This window comes from Physeter macrocephalus, chromosome 3 (genome assembly GCF_002837175.3).
Source record: "Physeter macrocephalus isolate SW-GA chromosome 3, ASM283717v5, whole genome shotgun sequence".
Lineage (NCBI taxonomy): Eukaryota > Metazoa > Chordata > Mammalia > Artiodactyla > Physeteridae > Physeter > Physeter macrocephalus.
The window spans coordinates 18,497,807-18,517,690 of record NC_041216.1 but is presented as its reverse complement, the minus strand read 5'-3'; the positions used below and the strand labels follow the sequence as shown (position 1 = coordinate 18,517,690).

Here is a 19,884-nt window from a genome sequence, read left to right as displayed (position 1 = left end):
TGTGGTGGTTCTTTACATAGTTAAAAACAGAATTATCGTATCATCCAGAAATTCTACTTCTGGGTATTTGAAAACAGGGTCTCAAAGAGATATTAGTACACAAATGTTCACAGCAGCATTATTTCACAGTAGCTAAAACATGAAAGCAACCCAAGTGTCCAATGACAGATGAACGGACAAAGAAAAGGACAGACAAAATGTAGTATATACATACAATGGAATATTATTCAGCCTTAAAAAGAAAGGAAATTCTCTAACACGCACAACATGGATGAACCTTAAGGACATTATGCTAAGTGAAATAAGCCAGTCACAAAAATACTGTATGATTCTACTTATATGAGGTATGCACCTAGAGTAGTCAAACATCGTAGAGACAAAGTAGAATGGTGGCTGCTAGGGACTGGGGGATAAGGGGGAACAGGGAGTTCTTGTTTAATGAGTACAGAGTTACAGTTTACAAGATGAAAAGAGTTTTGGAGATGGGTGGCGATGGTAGCACATTATGGAAGTATTTAATACAACTAAACACTGTTACCACTACAAATGGTTAAGAAGGTAAGTTTTATATGTATGTGTATTTTATCACAATAAAAAAATTAGAAAAAATTTTAAAAATAATAAGCAGCTGAGAGGACATAGTTTAATGCTGAATATTCTAGCAGCTGACATCATGAAAAGAGTTACTCTATCAGAGTCTTGTGAAAGTCAACATGCGGTTTGAGTTTCAAAAAGAAACTACATATGGAGATATGAAAAGGAAAATATAATGGGACAAAAAATAAAACCCACAAAAAAAGGTTTTATTCCTAGCTCAACTGAAAGTAATCCTTACTGAATATTTAATCTTTCCCCTTTCTCATGAGAAAGGGGCTAAGGAAGTAACACAGACATCTGTGCTTTAAAGTCCAGGCCTCTGGCTCATACCTGATGTCCACTCTAAGTTTAGGGTAATACTGAGACACGTATTTCCTGATGAGACTGTAGGAAGCTTCTTTAGGTTCACAAAGGCGAGTAAAGGCCAGTGGGAGGATATCCTCCAATTTTACTTGTGGTTCTGGATCCACTGCAGAGCTCCTGTTCTGAAATGTAATATCAAAAATTATCATCATTACAGGATATAGAGCTTTCTTTTCTAATGCTTCTATATGCAACTCAAGGGCTTTCCCAAGCTGACTGCCAAATCAAATAAGCAAAAGAAAACTACTCCTTTTTAGCACATTCAAATAATTCATACCACAGTGGTATAATGTCACTTGAGTGGCAATTTCTTTGAGATAAAAGTTTCAGGGACTTCCCTGCTGGAGCAGTGGTTAAGAATCAGCCTGCCAATGCAGGGGACACTGGTTCGATCCCTGGTCCCGGAAGATCCCACATTGCGGAGCAACTAAGCCCGTGTACCACAACTGCTGAGCCTGCGCTCTAGAGCCCACGAGCCACAACTACTGAGCCCACGTGCCACAGCTACTGAAGCCAGCACACCTAGAGCCTGTGCTCCGCAACAAAGAGAGGCCACCGCAATGAGGAGCCCGTGCTCTGCAACAAAGAGTAGCCCCCGCTCGCCGCAACTAGGAAAGCCCACGCGCAGCCACAAAGACCAAACGCGGCCAAAGATTAAAAAAAAAAAAAAAAATTGAACTGGGAGAGTTAAAAATATATATAAAAATTAAAAGGTATTAAAAGTCTTAATTCATTCCTGGCCTTCAATTACAAAGAATGAAAAGGATCATGCAGCACCAGACAGCACTGTACAAAAAAGTTCATTTTGAAAGTTTGAAAGCCTTACCAAGAAAGTACAAAAATCTCCAGTGCTGTAACACTGGAGATGTAGAGGAACAGTCATGATTTCAGTTACTGACACAGAGGAAATATTACATATTTCACTTTACTATCGTATACTTTCCATAAATGAAATTATGTGTCTGGAGGAGGGGGAGTGTTAGTATGTACAAAAAAGAAAAACTGGCTTAAGGTATAGTTTTAGGGTCTAATATTGGGTAAACATGTACTTGTATGCCTCTTCTAGTTTAAAAGGTATTTCACAAAAAAGCAGTATAACTCATACAGCTGCCCATAGTTCAACAGAGGGCAGTTAGGCCCACGGGCTCCAGGGCTGGGGTGCCTGGAGTCGCACACTGTCCCGTCTACTCTCTGGCTGAACCATAATGAGCAAATGAATTATAACCTCTCCAGGCCTTCATAGAAAGGCTGCATCCTGCACAATGCACAAAGTGTACACTCAGTAAACGCTGTATTGTTAGCAATAGTAATAGTATTACAGTGCTCAATCAAACTGGTACAGACTTCTTACCTTTCTGTTTCTGGACTTCTGAGGTGTTTTTCTTGATTTCTGGACCACAATAAAACTCCCGGAAGCACCTTTTCCTTTTACCTAAAGTAAATTAACTTTAGTTGCAATAACAGGTATTTTCATTTTAAATTATTCTGGTACTCACATTGATAACTTTATACTAGACTAAGTGAATTACAGGGCATGGTGATGCAAGAACTAATGTAAAGTGCTGCTGAACTCTTCAGAGAAAAAAAGAATGGATGAGTCAAAAGACTTGGGATCAAATCCTATTTATGCTACCATTTAGCTATTCAATACTGGACAACCTCATAAACCCTCTGAGCTTTTGTTTCCTCATCTACAAAAATGGTGATACCAGGTTAAACAGTCTACTATAAGCTTTCAAAAAAAAAAAAAAAAAGTGAGAAAACCTCTATCTTGAAAGGAAGACAGCTCCTTGGCAAAAGTTCAGACCTAGTTAATCTCAGGCCACAATGCTTCCTACAGTTTGCCCATTACAGATTATTACTGCATATGGGAAAGGTTATCTAGCAATTTTAGACATTGCACATGACGGTACATGGAACTCTTAGAATATACTTCCACAGTTTACGAAGTGCTGTCATAGAACTTCACATTAACCTAAGTCCTCCACATCTTAGCTTCACCTATACTGCTGTGAATACAGCAATCAAACGGAAATGTTTTCAGCCTAAAAACTTGTTGAAGCATCAAACTGAGGGTCAGCCTATGAGGCAAAATAGGTCACAAACTATACTTTCAAAAAGAAAAACATGAAGCCAGCTAATAAACTGTGCTGACATATACTATGATACTAATTATAATGGTTAGATAATATCTTTTAAGCAATGATTATTTTAAAGGCCATTTAAATATCAGTTTTACAACATTTTGAGAAAGGCAGAATGTAAGCTCATCACAGGAACCTGTTTTACTCACAGATGGACCCCCCAAGCATCTGGCACACAGGACACACTCAATAATATATTTATGGAGTTAAGTAGTTGTTGAAAGTTCCTAAGAGGAGTTTAAATGCCTGAGTGGCACAGTATTCTATATTAATCAAACCATGCAGAAAGACATAGAAAAAAGGCAATAGGACTCTGGGAATGCAGTGAACTAGATCTTCAGAACCATCTTTGCTATTACCATGGGACCTTGGTAGTTACTTCCCCCTCTGGACCTCTGAAGACTGACAAGAAAGTTCATTCTAGCTTTAGATTCTGATGATCTTAAACAATTATTTTTTAAAGTTGAAGTATAGTTGATTTACAATATTATATTCGTTTCAGGTTACAATATAGTGATTCAAAAATTTTATAGATTATACTGCATTTAAAATTATTATAAAATATTGGCTATATTCACTGTGTTGTACAAAATATCCTCAGAGCTCTAAGTAAAGTTTTGATGTACTATGCAAAGTAACATGGATTTATGCCTGAAATTAATATTGGTTTTAGTATTATTCTCAATTTACTCAGGTTTATCTGATGATCCCAAAAGCCTTAACAGTTTCAGATACTAGTAAGTTAAGGTGAACCTATGTGCAAATCTAATTTATAATGATAACCAGTCTAGCCACAGAAGTTAGGCCTTAAAACTAACAACCCTAAGATGAGAACAGTTACCTTTTCTGCTGCTGCAGTAACTGGACTCCTCAACCCCACTTCTAATCTGCAGCACTACATAATCTCAAGCACAAGCAGCCCCCCAAAAATCCAATTAAAAGTACAGGCCGCTAGAAGAAAAGTTACACTACCATACTGCTTCTGTTCTCTAGAATAGTTATCTTCAAGCTTTTCATCATCATGTTAACTTATTTTAACTAACAAATTCAAAGCACAAAAAGCCTAAATGTTACTAAATATGGATTTACAGCTAATACATGTTGAAATGATCTTATTACAAACAACCATTTAATACCTGTTTGATAACACCTCTATTTAATTCTCTTTTCAGTGCTTGTTTAAGGAGGTAGCCCCTTCTCTCCAGCTCCAGAGAAGGGTACTTATGGATGATATATTTTCGAATAGCAACCACGGATGCACCGCTCTTCTGGAAGCATGCCTAGGAAACAGATTTATCAAACCATACGTATTAATTTAAACTAGCTGTTTTTCATGTTTTCTGACACCTATGTTTTTCAAAATAAATTATTTTGGAAGTGAACTTGATAATGGATGATAAAAATGGCAGGAAAGCGTGAACAGTATTGCAGGTAACTTCAGTTCATCATGGCTGTGGAGAAATACAGAATTAACAATATTTCTGCAACAATTTTAAATTGTTCAAAACAGCCAAAGAAAAGATACAACATGTGAACAACATTCTGTGTGTTAATGAAGCAGCTCTTTCCATTCTAATTCTATTCTGTATTTAGAAAACAGATCTTTAGCATTAAAGTGAGGAAAGCAGGGCATTTCTATCCCTTGTAGGTTCACAGATCTGGCCCATTTTATGGAATGAACTTCAGCACACCAGAACCAGTATTCCTCTGCAGGCTTTGTGTGAATGCCAGCAAATATCATAAGCAAAGATAATCTGAATAAATGGCACAAAACTGGGTTTACAGATGCAAAGTCTTAAGGGGCGTTTTGGACAACAACGAGAGCATTCAATTGCAATTTAAAGTACCCTCTTCCTTTTCCAACCTATTTATCTATATTCCATTTGACTAATGCCCATGGAAAACTGAAGTAGGTCATTGCGTCACAAAGGCAGCAATTCTGTTTCAAAAGCTTTACATTTTGAAGCACACAAGCAGCATCTATTATCTAATGAGCTAGTCCACCAATTTTGTGTAGCCATTGTCTATAAAATGACCATAGGATTTACTCATTGTCGTTGCATAAAGACTTGGTTGAATGTTATTTTATACACTGACAATAAAGAAAAATAAATCACAGACAGATGAACCAGAAAAGACTGTACAAGGCAATTTAATATGGATTGTGTTAAAATGAATCACCTGCTTCAAGTAAATGTCTCTGACCTATTACAACCTACTGAAGTTTTCTCCTGATCTTACAAGAAAACACAGAGTAAAGAAAATCAAGCAGAAAAGCACATTCTAATGCTAAAACAATCCCTTGCTCCACCAAACTGAATAAGACAAAAACAGGTATCAAAATTCCTGTTCAATTCAGAAAATGGTGTCAATGGTCTGAAATCGTGATTTGTTATACTGCATGGAATACACGATATATATATATATATATATATATATATATATGTATTTCATTTGTACAAATATGCATAATCATATTCAAACTATTTTTCAGGCCTAATTATACTGTTTAAATTTTTTGTTTTATTATCTTAGAATTTTAGTCCCTTCTCCACCCTCACTGTAACCCTGCTCCTCCAAACCTAAACTGAGCAGTCACAAAGTGAAATCCTTGAAGAAAGGCTACACAAAGAAAAGAGATCTCACTATAATCAAGCTATATAAACCAGGAAAGTTTTCTTAATGAGTTGAGAGTTGTCTTGAAGGAGTGTAGGGAGAGGTCTGAAGGCAGACTTTTTCCAGTTTGTCAGTGCCGTCTTCTCAAATTCTAAGAATGACCACCAAGCTCCTCTTTCCTATGTAAACCACCGTTGGTTAAACTGATCTGTAGCCTTCTCTCCCCAATTCTGACTCAGATCCTAGCAACAAGGTTCCTGAAATCAGAGTGTCTATGGCTTCTACTTTAACTCCTCTTGTCATCTGATCATGTGAAATAAACATGGCAAAATGAACCAGAAAAATTTACACACAAAAAGGCCAGGTCAGATTAGAAGATACCCTTAAAACAGGAAAACAGTATCTGATGATCACACAAGCTAATGAAAGTCAATGAATTAGAGCAAAGTTATAAAGCTATGGAAGGAGGATAGATTTTGCAAGTATTTTGGAATGACTAGGTGATGAAGCAAAGTAGTGAGGTTTCTAAGAGTTCTGGTGTGAAAGATAACCAACTACTAATATTAGACATAAGCTTTGAAAATGAACCTAAAGATAGTATACTTTTTTGAAATAAAAATTTTCTCATTGCTATTGTTACCTTGAGTCACAATTCAATTTCATAAGGGCAAGGACTCCGTCTTATTCTATGCTATATCACTAGTAGGATTGCCTGCTACAGAGAAGCTAGTCCTTAATTGTTTGTCGAATGAATTAACATGTTCAGCCTTCAAATAAAAACTATACTGAAAATAAACTGAGTTTTTAAAAAAACATCTAAATATAAGTTAAAAATACGTGCTATAGTAAATCTGAGTTTTTAAAAAAATTAACAGTGCTCACCAAACGTGATAATATTATAAAAACATGAACTTAGCAATGGCTTTCTTCTATTTAAATCTCTTTTAGGAAGCAGAGCAAGATTTCTGATGTCTGCACAGGAGTATGCCATTTTCAAATACGCAAGAGACAAACAGAATAAATCTAAGATGAACTGCTTGAAATAAAAACTTGCCTTAATGGCCTCAGTTAGGATTGCATCCATCTTGGGACGTGGGGAGGAAGCCATCGGTGTTTGTTTCTGGGCCCTGGCTAGCTGGCTGGCAGAAAGGGTAGCCCAGGAAGGTATTGTTTTTTTCACTTTCTTCTCCTTTTCTTTAGACTGATCTTTCTCACTTTAAAACAAAGAATTGTTATTATGCAAGATAAACTCTTCAGAAAGAAGTATAAAGTCAGAAAGAAGAAAAGACCAGAGAGGGATAAAATCAATGCTTTAATTCATTCCCACACTGAGCTGATACGTAAAATAAGCAACATTTTACAAAATAAAACATTTTTTAAAAATTGGGTTCTACAAATGAATCAAAAAGGTGTGCTCTCCCAGCTGCACACAGGAGAGAGGAGTCATATAAATCAGCACTAGTATGAAGGGCCAGTACATAAAAGAAATGAGAATTTTAAAATGAATTCTAGTAACAACTGTAACAGATGCGATTCAGTACAGTGCGAAGAACTCAAGCTCTGAAGTCAGAAAACTTGGGTTTGAGTCTCAGCTCCAACATTTACTAGCTATGTGATCTTAGCAAGTGACCTGAGTCTCAATCTCCTCAGCTGTAAAACAGTAATGTAATACCAAATACTTCACAAGGTGCTGCAAGAAATGATGAGATTACATTTATAAAAAGTTTTGTGAACCATAAAGCATTATACAAATTTTATTCTGAGTAATAACACTCCATGTACCTAAAAGAAAGGGTAGCAGCTAAAAATTCCACAGACCTTACATATATCTGTGAAACTGGGATGAAGGATTCCCTGAGGATTATACCTGGAAGGTATAGTTATTTCTAAGTCATTCTTTTACTTAAAAAGTAATTCCTGTTCTCACCAATTATGAAAAGGATAGAATGAATGCTACCAGCTGTCCTGCAAAAAAATTTAAATTAAAAAAGAATCACCATCACATTTGTACAGATAATCAATAGTGAATTTTGCCTTCAGATTCTCAAAGTCACCCTCCAATTGAATACTTCATCAAATATATACAGTTTTAGGTCACTCCAGCAATGTCTTGGTATAGATTAATGCTTTCTAACATAAGCACGTAAAAATAACTCATTCCTGCACAGAGGGAGGAATTAAGTGAAGAAGAATCTCTCAGGTCAGATTTTTACAGTCAACGTTCCATTTCTTATTGAAATTATGTCAATGTGTACAATAGCAGACACTCCCACAATGAATTCTAAGCACAAAAACACATGCCAAAGCCAAAAAAAATGAATTTTGCATCAGTTAAACCACTGTTCTGATAACTACTACAAATTCTAATAGGCCATACGACTACATCGTAAGCCTATTCCAAAAATTCCAAAAAAAGTAAATCCAAATAGCATGTATCTAGCATAAATTAAGTTGTATCACTTTAAAAAAATCTGACCTACAGTCGTTTTACATAGTCTTCACTTATAAATAGCAAGAAGGCATAAGTCCTTACTCCTTTTTGGTTTCCTCAGAAGGCTTGTTTTCTTCCTTCTCTTCATTCTCAGGTTGCCCCTTTGGCTGCTCTGTCTCACTAGATGTAGCAGGTGGAGTTTCATTCTCTTGTTCTTCTACAGTGGAGACAGATTCCTCTGAACTTACGTCTGGTTCTAAAAAAAAAAAAAAGAAATCAGGTGAGTAGAATTGCATCAAGTAAATACATTAGAGCCTGAGTCAATAAAAGGGTAAAAGTTTATCTCTTTAAACAGATAAGCCAAATGTTGCAATTAACAGCTGTATCCTAAAATGAACAAATGACTATGAGTACAGTTTTTTTTCCCTGCTTTATGTCACTCAAATTGCCTATATAAGGGGTTGCTGATCCAGACCATTAGGTGAGAAAAGGAGAAGGATCAGGAAATTGCACAGAAAGGGAAACTCATTTTACCCCAAATCAGATCTCTTGAGTATTTTACTCTATAATATTAATGATGAGACTCATAATTAAGAAATTAGCCATTTCATAATTTAACAGGCTAATATTAGTAAGGGAATAATAGAAAATTAATATTTATTTTCCAAGTGAAATGATTCTGGCAAGCGTAGAAATATGAGAGGGGGAATACTGAGGTCTGCAGTTGCTTGCCTGTGTCTTTTCTCAGTAGGTCTCCTTGAGCAGCCACTACAGAACACAGAACCCCAGGAAATGGTTAAGCAGAGACTTCAAAGAAAAGGGCATCAGTGGCCAAAACTAGGCAAAAAAAACAAAGGATATGCTTGAAGAGTTTAGTCATTTAAATTATGTGAAATCATTACTGGCATAATGAAGACTTCTTTGGGGCCTTCACATAAATAAGAGAATTTTTTAAAATGCCACTTCCTTCTGATAGCCAAACCACATACATACAATGCTAAAGGAATTCTACAAATTAATATTCTAAACCGTAAGTTTCAGGATAGTCAACTATAATTTGTAAATCATCCTGGATTATGCTCTTCAACCAGACTTGCATATAAGTGAAAAATCCTCCCATATATGCTCAGCAAAAATCAAGGCTCTAGAGTCAGATATATCTGGGTTCAAGTTCAGACTTTCTAACATTCTAGCTTGAAATCTTAGAGCAAGTTCTTTTTTTTTTTTTTTTTTTTTGCGGTACGCGGGCCTCTCCCGTTGCGGAGCAGAGGCTCCGGACGCGCAGGCTCAGCGGCCATGGCTCACGGGCCCAGCCGCTCCACGGCATGTGGGATCTTCCCAGACCGGGGCACGAACCCGTGTCCCCTGCATCGGCAGGCGGACTCTCAACCACTGCGCCACCAGGGAAGCCCATAGAGCAAGTTCTTTGACATCTCCAAATCTCAGTACCCTTACTTCACAGAGTTATTATGAACATTAAACAAAATGCTTTAGGGGAAACCTGTAGGCTAGCACTTGTACTGATTCCCATCCTCCTCTGGCCTCTTCTACTGCTTCTAGAGCTGTTATGCAAATATTAAGGCTAGAACTTCAGTATAACAATGGTTATCTGGTGATACAGATAACTACAAGATGTATATATTTTTTAATCACGATGTATCTTTTACAGCCCTTCGCCCCAACGATCTGACCTAACTGGCCGACCTCTCTGTGGAAGAACTTACTTTTAGTTAGTCATGTTTACTTATTTTTACATTGCCTTATTCTAAACAAATTGAAGAGCCAAGACTGTTGACTGAGTTTTACCGTAACAGCAGGGCTACAAATTAAATTCCACATTATTTTCTCTTAAAGCTTACGGTTTAATAAAGGTTCAATTGCACAACAGATGATGAGACGTTACATACGAGACATTGTTTCCAACTCACAGAACTACTGTGTCTGCCTTTTTGGATTTATAAAATTTAAAACATGAGTGAAGTCCAATTATTTTCATGTACAAAATACTATAATGGGACAGAGATAAGATAAACAAACACAACTTGTGAAGTGTCTTACTGGTCCTTTATAAATTCTCGGTTGACTTTTCTAATACCTTACACCTGAACACTCTGGTGTACTCTGAAAACTCACGTTATTAGTGACTTAGTGACTTCAGCTGGCTGTTAAATGTGGTTCAAGATGGGCCATCAAGTGGCTTATCTCAGTGCTGGAAAAAATAACCTATCCTCAACTCACCAACAACTATTATTTTTTTAAATATGCTGATTCCCATGTCTCCTCACTGCCTTAGGCCAGAGTACCCCAAATGCTTGTAGCATTCATCTGAGGATTCTGAGACAAAATCCAGGCTCAGCTGGAGAACAGCAGATTCCTAGTGCACCAAGGATAAAGGCATCAAGGGTGCATGTATTATTTTATTCGTAATATATGCTGGTCAGCAAATATTTGGTTCTAACAGCCACGACAGGGACAGCACCATGTGCTCATCCCTGGCAATGAAAAGAAAAGAAAAAGAAAAAGGTCACAAGAACAAGAAAAGCAGTTCCACTTGAAGTGGTTAGAGGTGCCATAAAGGAACACGAATACTCCAGACTGATGGTTCTACCTTTCTCTTAATTTATTATGTTCCCACCTCTGCCTGGCCAATCTTCTCTCCACCAACACCAAAGTTACAAACCAATGCTTTGTTCGCCCATTTGCTCCCTTAAGGCCTCTTGATGATTTCTGGTTGAGCCTTCCGCTGTCCATCTTGAAGGCCCAAGCCCTCCATTCTTCCAGGGTCTTCATCCCCATGACACTGTATGCCCAGAAGCTACTCTTCGACCATTCCTGTTCTCTCCAACCATCTTTCTGTTTTTTTAATTCCAAGAACATGAAATTTTCACCTTCTAAAAATCTTCAGAGACAAGATGAAATTCTTTCTTTGCCCACATGGTCTGGAAATGACAAACCAACAGGTACCACCTCTCTCTCTAAATGCTCCCCCCAAACACTGAAGCATAAAAAAGGAACAATTAAGTTCAAGGGAATTTATGGGACACTCCAAACTGGAGCAGAAACTTTTGCCTTTTGAAGTTGTCCACCGCTTTACTTTACCTGGCTTTTCTTCCTCCCCTTCAGCGAGCTTGCTCTTGGGAGGAGTTTCCCGGGTAGAATTCACAGCTCGACGAATCGGCATGGTGTTATCTTCTACCTTCTAAGAAAAGAAATGGCCATAATCACACATGCAAACAAAATTTCTCTTTTCTCTCTTTCTCAAGGGGCCTAACTGGGTGTCAGAAGATGTAGGAGAATTCTTCAAGTCGACTCCAGGATCTGATGCAAATTACTTATAACAAGGTTTTTTGAAATGAAATACGAGTCTTAAGAAGTACTTTTCAATGTATTTTATTTTACCTAGAATTTCAAATGGAAATAAGTAATTATACTTGATTTGGAATAAATTTAGAAGGTTGGAGGTTTTCTCAGGAGTTTGAGGGGAAAGGGAAGATGAAAAGAACTTTGTATCTACTTGATTTGTTCAGATTCACAACCCAGACTCCCCTAAGTAGAGGAAGGAACAGGTACCAAGAAGGACCCAGCAGGGCCTGAAGTCAGGGACTGATCCAAGAGTGAGCTTCAAGAATGTGTCAGCCCCTACCTCACCTAACTTGTCCGCGTGGATCAGCTGAGCTCCTACTATAAGTGGGAGTGCCTTAGGATGGACGAGTTCACCTTGAGACGTATCAGTCGCCATTTAAAATAATTTCTAGGCCCGAGTACAGGTTACACTCTGAAGCCTCTGCTGTTAACCACAAGGATTTTTCCTAATGGTTTCAGTGTGATGAAGAATCAACCTAAAGCACAGAAAAGACCTGGTGTGAAGATTAACAGAAACAAAACTAAACTAAAACGTCTAAGTTTAATATACATCCAAAGGGAAAAAAAATTCACTATAAAACTTATAGTTAAGTGACAGATGACTTGGTCAGTTATCATTCAGAAAGATAAAATCACTATCAAAATACAGACTATGTAAAAGCAGCGACTAAGACAAATGCACAAGCCACAGCAGCTGTTGCACCTTCCACATGAACAAAGGCAACAAGGACAAGAAAGCTCATAAGGAACCTAACCCCATCCCCTCCTGCTAGTTATCAGGAACTTAGAAAGAACAGAATAAGGAGACCTAGAAATAGTTTAGTCAATGTTTACTCAAAGATCAGTTTACTAAAGAGAGAGGCTACTGCTGTTACTGTTCTCAAAGGGGTCAGGAAACTTAACTGTAACCTTAACTCCATTTCCGTCAGAGAAGTAATACAAGGGCAAAAATACTGCTGAAGAACATGACAGTCTAAGAGCCTCCAGACTCAGAAAAGCAAATTCAGACCATCACCTAGGAGAATAAGTATGCCTCTAAGACCTTATTTGTCATATTTTTAATGTTAAGCAAATCAGCACAAAAGAACAAAATTAAAGATTTAAAAATAAAACGCATGTAAATCACTCAAATTTACCTGATCATTAACACCCTCTGCCCCGCCCATCCTCATCTGGGACTCAGTAACATTTTATAATAAAATCTCTTCCAAAATATAAGAAAATAATCCGTTAGGCGTTTAGATCTTTGTGCTACTGAACATTAATGAAGACTTGGGAAAGAGTAGACTAGTCATTCAGCTTCTATTTTAAGCTCTAACCCTGTCTAGGAATTTAAGAGCTTTCCATCTGTCAGGTAATAGTTTCAAACTCCAAACATACAGAATGCTTTCACGTTTACAGGGAAAACCTTTTTATGGGAACACCAAGAGCAATGCCAGACTTGTGAACTATCCGTCAACTGCAATGAAAGGCAGCTGAAAGAATTCAAGATCATATAATACGCTAAAAACTTATTATCAAGAGTAAATTAAGAATATCCACGAATATTTAAAAATTATTAACTGTTAAAAAACTACTTAAAATGCTCATATAGTAATTCACTTCAACAACTATAAAACGCAAAAATAAAAATAGTTGTTTTCTCATTTGTGAAAAGTTCGGTTTAAGGGCATTATTTAGGTTTGTGAAAGCTAAAAGTCTATCCTGGAATAATTTCAACACATAAACTTGCTCCCTCATCCAACTAGAACTTACATAGTAATATATTTTCCTTGATTAAAAAAAAAGCAAATCTGATGATACTTTTACATGTAAATACCATACAGAAGTAAAACTTCATGACAGGTTATTCTTGGTGAAGTGATACTGCTAATGAATTCATCTTTCTTAACCCATGATAATACTAGCTAGGTTGAAAATGATACTATGAAGTCAGCAAAACCTTCAGGAGTCTGTTTGTAGAGGATCTTTAAAAAATATTTTCCCTGTAAGTAAAATACTAAAAAAAAAAAAAAGTCAAAACCCAACCCTTCCAGTCAACTCTATATTTACTAATTGCTCAAAACTGAAACAAACAGGTTTTAGAAAAGGAGTGGGGGTGCAAAGGAAACTACTCTCAACGCCAATATGATAAAATTGACTGAACTCAGGGCAAACAAGTACATGGTCCATAAAGACATTAGACATCATTAACTCGAGAACAAGAATGTTAGTTTAAATTAGGTCAGGTAAGAAGTATGCCCAGGGTGGAATAACTGAGAAATAAGTTGGTTTGCCAATCTTCCTGGCTGCATCCACCAAAAAAAACAGAGCCTGACACTTTCCTGCTTAAAACCTCCCCATCACCACCCCCCCTTATTTCAGTAATCTCACCCCTTACTACTCCACCCATCACTCTACTCTCTGGACTCCAAACACAAAGATCTTCTTTTGGTCCTCAGTGTGTGCTTTGCACATGCTCTTCTTTTACACTGCAACATTCTTTTCCTAGACACGTCAATCAGGTTTCTGCTCAGTGTCACCCCCTCAGAAAGCCCTCCCATCCTTCTTATTCTTTTTCAGGTTTCTTTATATTGCATTTGTAACAGCATTTAACACCACCCGTAATTCAATATATGTCTATTTACTTTTTTATTATGTGTCTCTTCCAGTGAAATGTAAGCACAAGGGCTAGGACTAGTTCATCACTGTATTCCCAGCACCTAGAAGGATGCCCAGCACATACTGGGTGCTGGATAAATATTGGGGAAAAAAAGTTGAATGAACAATGACACCTGACAGTACTTATTACTATATTCAGCAAGTGTGAAGAACACTTAAAAAATAAAACTAAATATTTAAAACTTAATATAAATATTAAGAAACGTTTGCCTCAGCTCTGCATTTCCTTACTAAAGGTCATGAAACTTAAGGCTTCAGTCTATAGCACTTTCTTTATAATAGGTTGGTTAATGAGTCATTCCATAAGTTCACTGTTCATCACAGAGCTAACAAAACTATATGAATGGTTAATTCACACTACCTTAACATCACACGTACCCATTAATTTAACTTTTGTTGCTACATTTCTGAATGATCAGACTTTTAGGCCGCCACACTTGTTTCCTGGCAGGAATCTTATCTGGCTGGTTCACTGCTGCATACTTGGTGCCTAAGAAACATGCCAGGCACAGAATAGGTGCTTAATAAATATTTATTAAGTGAAAGAACGAATAGACGAAACTTGAATAAGTTTTTCATCTGGGTTCTTATATGTGCCATCTGAGTTTACCTGTGGTTTATGTGGTCCTTCTGTGGTCATCAACCTGTTTGTTTTTTAAATTTAATGTCAGATTAACATAACAAAGATTTGCTTTCGTCAAGGGAAGTGCTAAGTTGTTTAAATGCAGGCAATAAAGAAAAGGTTGTAAAAGTAGAAAGTCCGTAATTTCAGAGTTTAAATTTACTTTCTCTACATTGAGAAAGCCCCAGAAAAATAAGTTAATTCAACAATGTATTTCAGTTTACTGATATCCTTGAAAGTACGCATTTTAGGGAAAGTATTATTTCATAGTTTACCATAAAATGTACACAAGACATTACACATTATAATTATCATTAGCTATGCACTGATTACATCAAATTGTTCTCAATCTAAAATCTCTAACTATATTCAGACTTAACGGGTAATGTCACAAAAAGCATGCGTATAACTAGCTAGCAACTTCTTTTCCACTTTCGTATTTCAATATATCAGTGTCTATATTGGGCACAGATGCTATGGACACTACAGGGATCTATTCCTAAGACACGCACAATCTAACTGGCTAAAGAGTTAGAATTTTCATCTATACACGAAGAGTTCAGGACACTTCCTCCAAGTTCTCGCCCTCAATTTTCCAATTAAGCTTAAAAACAAGGCCAAAAATAACCTCTAAAAATGTTACTTCTACTTTGAAACACATTACACTAAACTTTTGAAAAGAGCAATAAGAATTTTAAAAGCTCTTAACAGTTTTATGCCTATGCCAGATTAAACAAAACTAAACTATCTTCCAAAATAAAACTAGACACGTGTAACTTCTAAGACAAGCCAGCTTTGTCCATAAAGTCCCAGGTGAATTGCTAGCTGTACTTTTAACTAGATTCTCACTCTTCAGTGTAACATAAAGTCGGGAAGCATGATAAACAACAGAGAGAAAATGTATACGCGGAAAGGGCAGTAAAGTTCACCTTGGCCGTCCTCTGTGCAGGGGTGAACACTCCCTCAAAGTGGTTAAGTGACTCGTCCTCGGTCACAGACAGTGATCAATTCGGTATCAAAATCTCAAATCTGGGCCTCTCACTTCACCACTCCTGCCTCCAACTCTTTACAAACGCCCCTATTCACAGGTTTGACTTTATTAGCTAAAATCACATCACCTAAGGAGCAGTGACTAACAAGCTCTAGGAAAGCCATACGGGAAAACGAAAGCTTAGGCCCGCGTCGCGGCGGCAGCAGCAGCAGCAAAGGGTTTTCAGGGGCGCCAACAGCTGACACCGAGCCCGGACCGCCGAAGAGAACCGGTTAGAAAGACCAGCAGAGACAAAGGCGGGGAGCGGCCGGTGCGGCGCCGAGCACAAGGCGGGGGGAGAGCGGAGCCAGGATGAAGGCGGCGAGGCAAAGGGCGGCGGGCTCAGCGGCGGCGGACACCGAGGTGCGCGCTCATTGCAGCTGACAGCTCGGGCTCCCGCTCCGGGATGCGCGCGGGAAGGCCGACGCCGCGACCCGAGCAGCGCCCGCCAGCGCGACGCAAGAGGCGGCGGACCGCGAGTCCCAGCGCTCGGCGCACTCACCGCTGGGAGCTCCGTAATGGCGGCGGCGGGGGCGGAGAACCCGGGGGGCGGGTTCGCCACAGCCAGTCACCGCCGCCGGCATCCTTCGAACCGGCTCCGAAAACCGCTGAGAGTGGGGTGAGGGGGAGGGCGGGAGCGGACAGCGGGGCCCACCGCGGGCCTCGGGAGCATGCGCAAGACCTCAGCCAATCGGAGCGGGCGGGAGGACGCTGGCGCAGGCGCGCTGGGACGCAGGGCCCTAGATCAGGGAAGAGCTCCCCCACCTCCCCAGTCCAAACAAAACAAGGGCGGGAGTGCGCGCGCGAGAGGGCCCCGGTGGAGGCTTCCAGGAGAGAGGCAGGGGGCTAGGTCGCAGTGGGGGGAGGGGAAGGGGGCGGAGCGGTCGGAGAAGGCAGACAAAAGGCACCACCTCCGGGGACGCGAGCGCCCCGCCCCCTCCTCTCGGGGAGCGGCGTCGGCGCCCCAGGCGAGCGGCCTCCGCCACTCGTCCTCGGGGTCCAGCGGGCCCTCTCCCACTCCCCACCCGCCTTTTCCGTCCTGAGTTACCTCTGCGCTCCCCCCTTCCTGTCGCCCGCGTCCCGCAAGGATTCTCGGCGCCGCTCCCGCTACTGCTTGTCGCCTCCGCCGCCGCTGTCCTCCAGGCCCAGCCGCCGAGCTCTGCCGCCCCGCCCCCCTGCCCGCGGCCCCGCGCGCGCGCCCCCCAAGCCGGCCCCGCCCCCGCGCGCGCCGGCGGCCGCACCCCCAGCCCGCCGGAGCGGAGGGAGCGCGCGAGACTTGCCTCCCCGGTCGGGCGCGCGGGGGCGCGAGAGGGCGCTCCGGAATGTGGGGACGCCCGGGCCGGGTCTGTGTATCCTCGCATCTTCCACCCGGCGCTTCCCGGGTGGCGCCCGTTAGCTTGGGTGATGCGGTTTCGGTTTCCTCGGAAGGGCGCTCTTTCCACTTAACCCTTCTCTACTCTGGTTCAGTCCCTGGTTTTGGCGATCCGTCTGCCTTTAGAGGGGTTGGCATTTCCCGCTTCTGAATTTAGCCACGGCACAAGAACTACACTTCTTTGAAGGCGGTTGGAATAATTAGAAACCCAGAGAGCGGAAAATTCGGTACCTCACGTTCGTTCCCATTAAGTATCCATACAGTACAGGGTAGCGTAATGACTCAGGAAAAGAACTGTAAAAGTTGATTTTCTAATCAATGAAACGGTCTTCCCTGGCTGCCTAATCTGCATATGCAGGGACAGTTCTCAACGAGGAAACCGTGGGATTAGAAAACAGGGAATTCCCTTTGGATTGCCATTTTACGTTGGTATCAGCGTACTTCGGCTTGTACGTACTGTTTAAAAATGTAACTTTTCAAAGTCGGTTTGGGAAAATCATTCGATGTACCTAAAGTAGTAGGTGTTTTGTCGCGGATAGAGGGGGTTCGGGTAATGAATGTAGGGAAATAATAAACACTACAATTGCCTTGAGGCTCAGAGCAGTGTGACTAGCACTCAAATGCATGTGGCTGTCATCCCAAAGATTTATTATGAAATCATTTAAGCACTTGCTAGTCCAGTCCTCAGGCTCTGGCATTGCCGTTAGCACTTTAACTGTCTCACCAGCTTTCCCAGGCATAGCCGTCCACTCCATCAGTTCCCAAGGGAGGTATATAAAAATTTAACCACCACCACCAAAAATTCCTTACAAGGTGAGTGTTACCATTAATGTCCCGATGGCATTACCAATGCCCTGGCACTCTGGTGTCCCATTAAACATGTTCACAAGGCGTTTTGGTCATTTTGTGCCCAAACTTCAAACTGCTCACTTCCTTCCTTATCAACATTTCTATCTTTTGTCTCCTTTTTTAAAGACTTCCATTTTTATGTGTTCATATGCTTAAAACGTCCTACCTTTCTTCTTTTTCCCGGAAATGTCTTTAGCCCCATCTCATGCAAGAAGCTGACACAGATAAGGGCAAACTAGATTTCTCCACTCCACAGATTTTCGCTTAAAACACACACACACACACAACTTATCTGTTGTTTACAACATGTACACCCAAGGAGGGAAAACCCTGAAAACAAAATTCTTTCTCCAGAGTGTGCGCATGGAGGCGCTTGCACACCACCGCCCCCCCCAACCATGCACTAAAGCTACCACTCGCTGAAGTCTGAAGCTGTTTTTCACTTCCAAAGGGATTTGAAGTTTTTATTGGACATGTATATTGCTTGAGGCATTTTACCTCTGCTAAATGTAACATCTGGTCAGTTTTGCTTTTTATACTTAGCCGCATCCGAGTTAAGACTCCATGGGGTATGGTTTTATAGTTTATCTCACTTGGCTTTCTTTGAGCTATACTAGTAAAAACATCATTCAATTGTGTTTGTTAAAAACAGATTTACATGATGAATTTTGCACCCTTTACTTAAGCTGTTAGGCTGTTTGATGTTCTGCACGGAGGGAGCACGCATCTTGGCAAGTTTAAGAGCAGCTTAGTTCTTATGGAGTGTGTGGAGTTCATGGTCAGAGCACCCGTAAGGCCCTCTTGCACAGAGACCTCTCACACTGACTGATATCAAAGTCCCTAAGTTCCACCATTCATTCCTTTTAATCTCTTCTACAGCAATTTTAAAGTGCTGCTATCAAGGAGAGCTAACATACAGGCCTCAAACTGATAATTCAGAATTCATTGTTTTAACCTCTGAAATTGAGAATCTAAAGCTTTCCATTGGACAGTCAGGGATCAGAAGAGTAAGCTTAAACTCCGGGTGTCTGACTAGAGGAAGAGCTTCTAGGAGAGAGAAAAGGAGTAAACGTGCTGGCTTCTGTGATGACTTCACACTTCTGCCCAGGGCCAACCAGTTTCGAGGAGTGACTCTGGAGTCCCAGAAACATGAGGAAATGTAGGGTTTTGTGAACTAGAAAAGCAAGTGTTAAGAAGTCCCCAAAATGGATAACTAATAAGAACCTGCTGTATAAATAAATAAATAAATAAAATTTTTTAAAAAGTCCCCAAAATGCAACTGCATCATTTCTAGTTTTCAACAAAAACACCCATTTTCTTCAGAAGCCAAGTCACTGTTGCAACTTTAGCATACAGCAAGCTTTGCAGACTTCATGGCCTGTTGTCAATGTAATAGGTTTTTTGCTATTTCTCAAATTTAAAGCTAAGTGATACTTAAGTCTGTTAGGCTAAAAGGTCTTGTTTTGTATAGAAAAGCAAAATATGTAACTTTGGAGATTTAGGCATAAGGACAGAGGAAGTTGAAGCAATTGCAGATTCCAAGAATATTCCAGACCACAGCTATGACACTGCCTCACAAGGTTGAGCATGAAAGATACATCAACCTATTTTACTCACATTCCACCTCGTGTTAACACAGATGTTTGAAGAATAATTCTTGATTGCCTGGTGGGGAGAGAAGTTTCTGTTCCTAGCAAGCCTGATCTTTATTTTCCCCACAAATCAAGGCTGAGGGCTTGCAATTTCACACAGCAGTAACCAAAAGCCAGGCTGGAGCTTCGATCCCTTAAGAAGGTATGGTCCTGGTAGGGTTGGGGGTCAATTGACTTTTCTGGT

General features: G+C 40.0%; 1 protein-coding gene across 8 annotated transcripts in view; it reads right to left on the bottom strand.

The window, feature by feature from the left end:
- The window catches only part of HP1BP3 (heterochromatin protein 1 binding protein 3), a 36,069-nt gene extending 19,082 nt beyond the window's left edge, over window positions 1–16,987 (bottom strand). The window contains exons 1-9 of one of the 8 annotated variants that reach the window (XM_024125346.3): window positions 16,876–16,987; window positions 14,554–14,665; window positions 11,795–11,990; window positions 11,251–11,350; window positions 8,254–8,407; window positions 6,775–6,934; window positions 4,241–4,384; window positions 2,312–2,392; window positions 928–1,082 (exon numbers count right to left, since the gene is read on the bottom strand). In XM_024125346.3, coding sequence (XP_023981114.1) covers window positions 928–1,082; window positions 2,312–2,392; window positions 4,241–4,384; window positions 6,775–6,934; window positions 8,254–8,407; window positions 11,251–11,350; window positions 11,795–11,890 — 890 coding nt within the window. In that variant the 5' untranslated portion in view covers window positions 11,891–11,990; window positions 14,554–14,665; window positions 16,876–16,987. Of the gene's footprint in view, window positions 1–927; window positions 1,083–2,311; window positions 2,393–4,240; window positions 4,385–6,774; window positions 6,935–8,253; window positions 8,408–11,250; window positions 11,351–11,794; window positions 11,991–14,553; window positions 14,666–14,785; window positions 15,713–16,329; window positions 16,347–16,875 lie in introns of those variants that run through there. The other 7 variants (XM_055083734.1, XM_007120629.4, XM_007120632.4 and 4 more) reach the window with 7 other exon arrangements.
- Window positions 16,988–19,884: the final 2,897 nt, after the last annotated feature.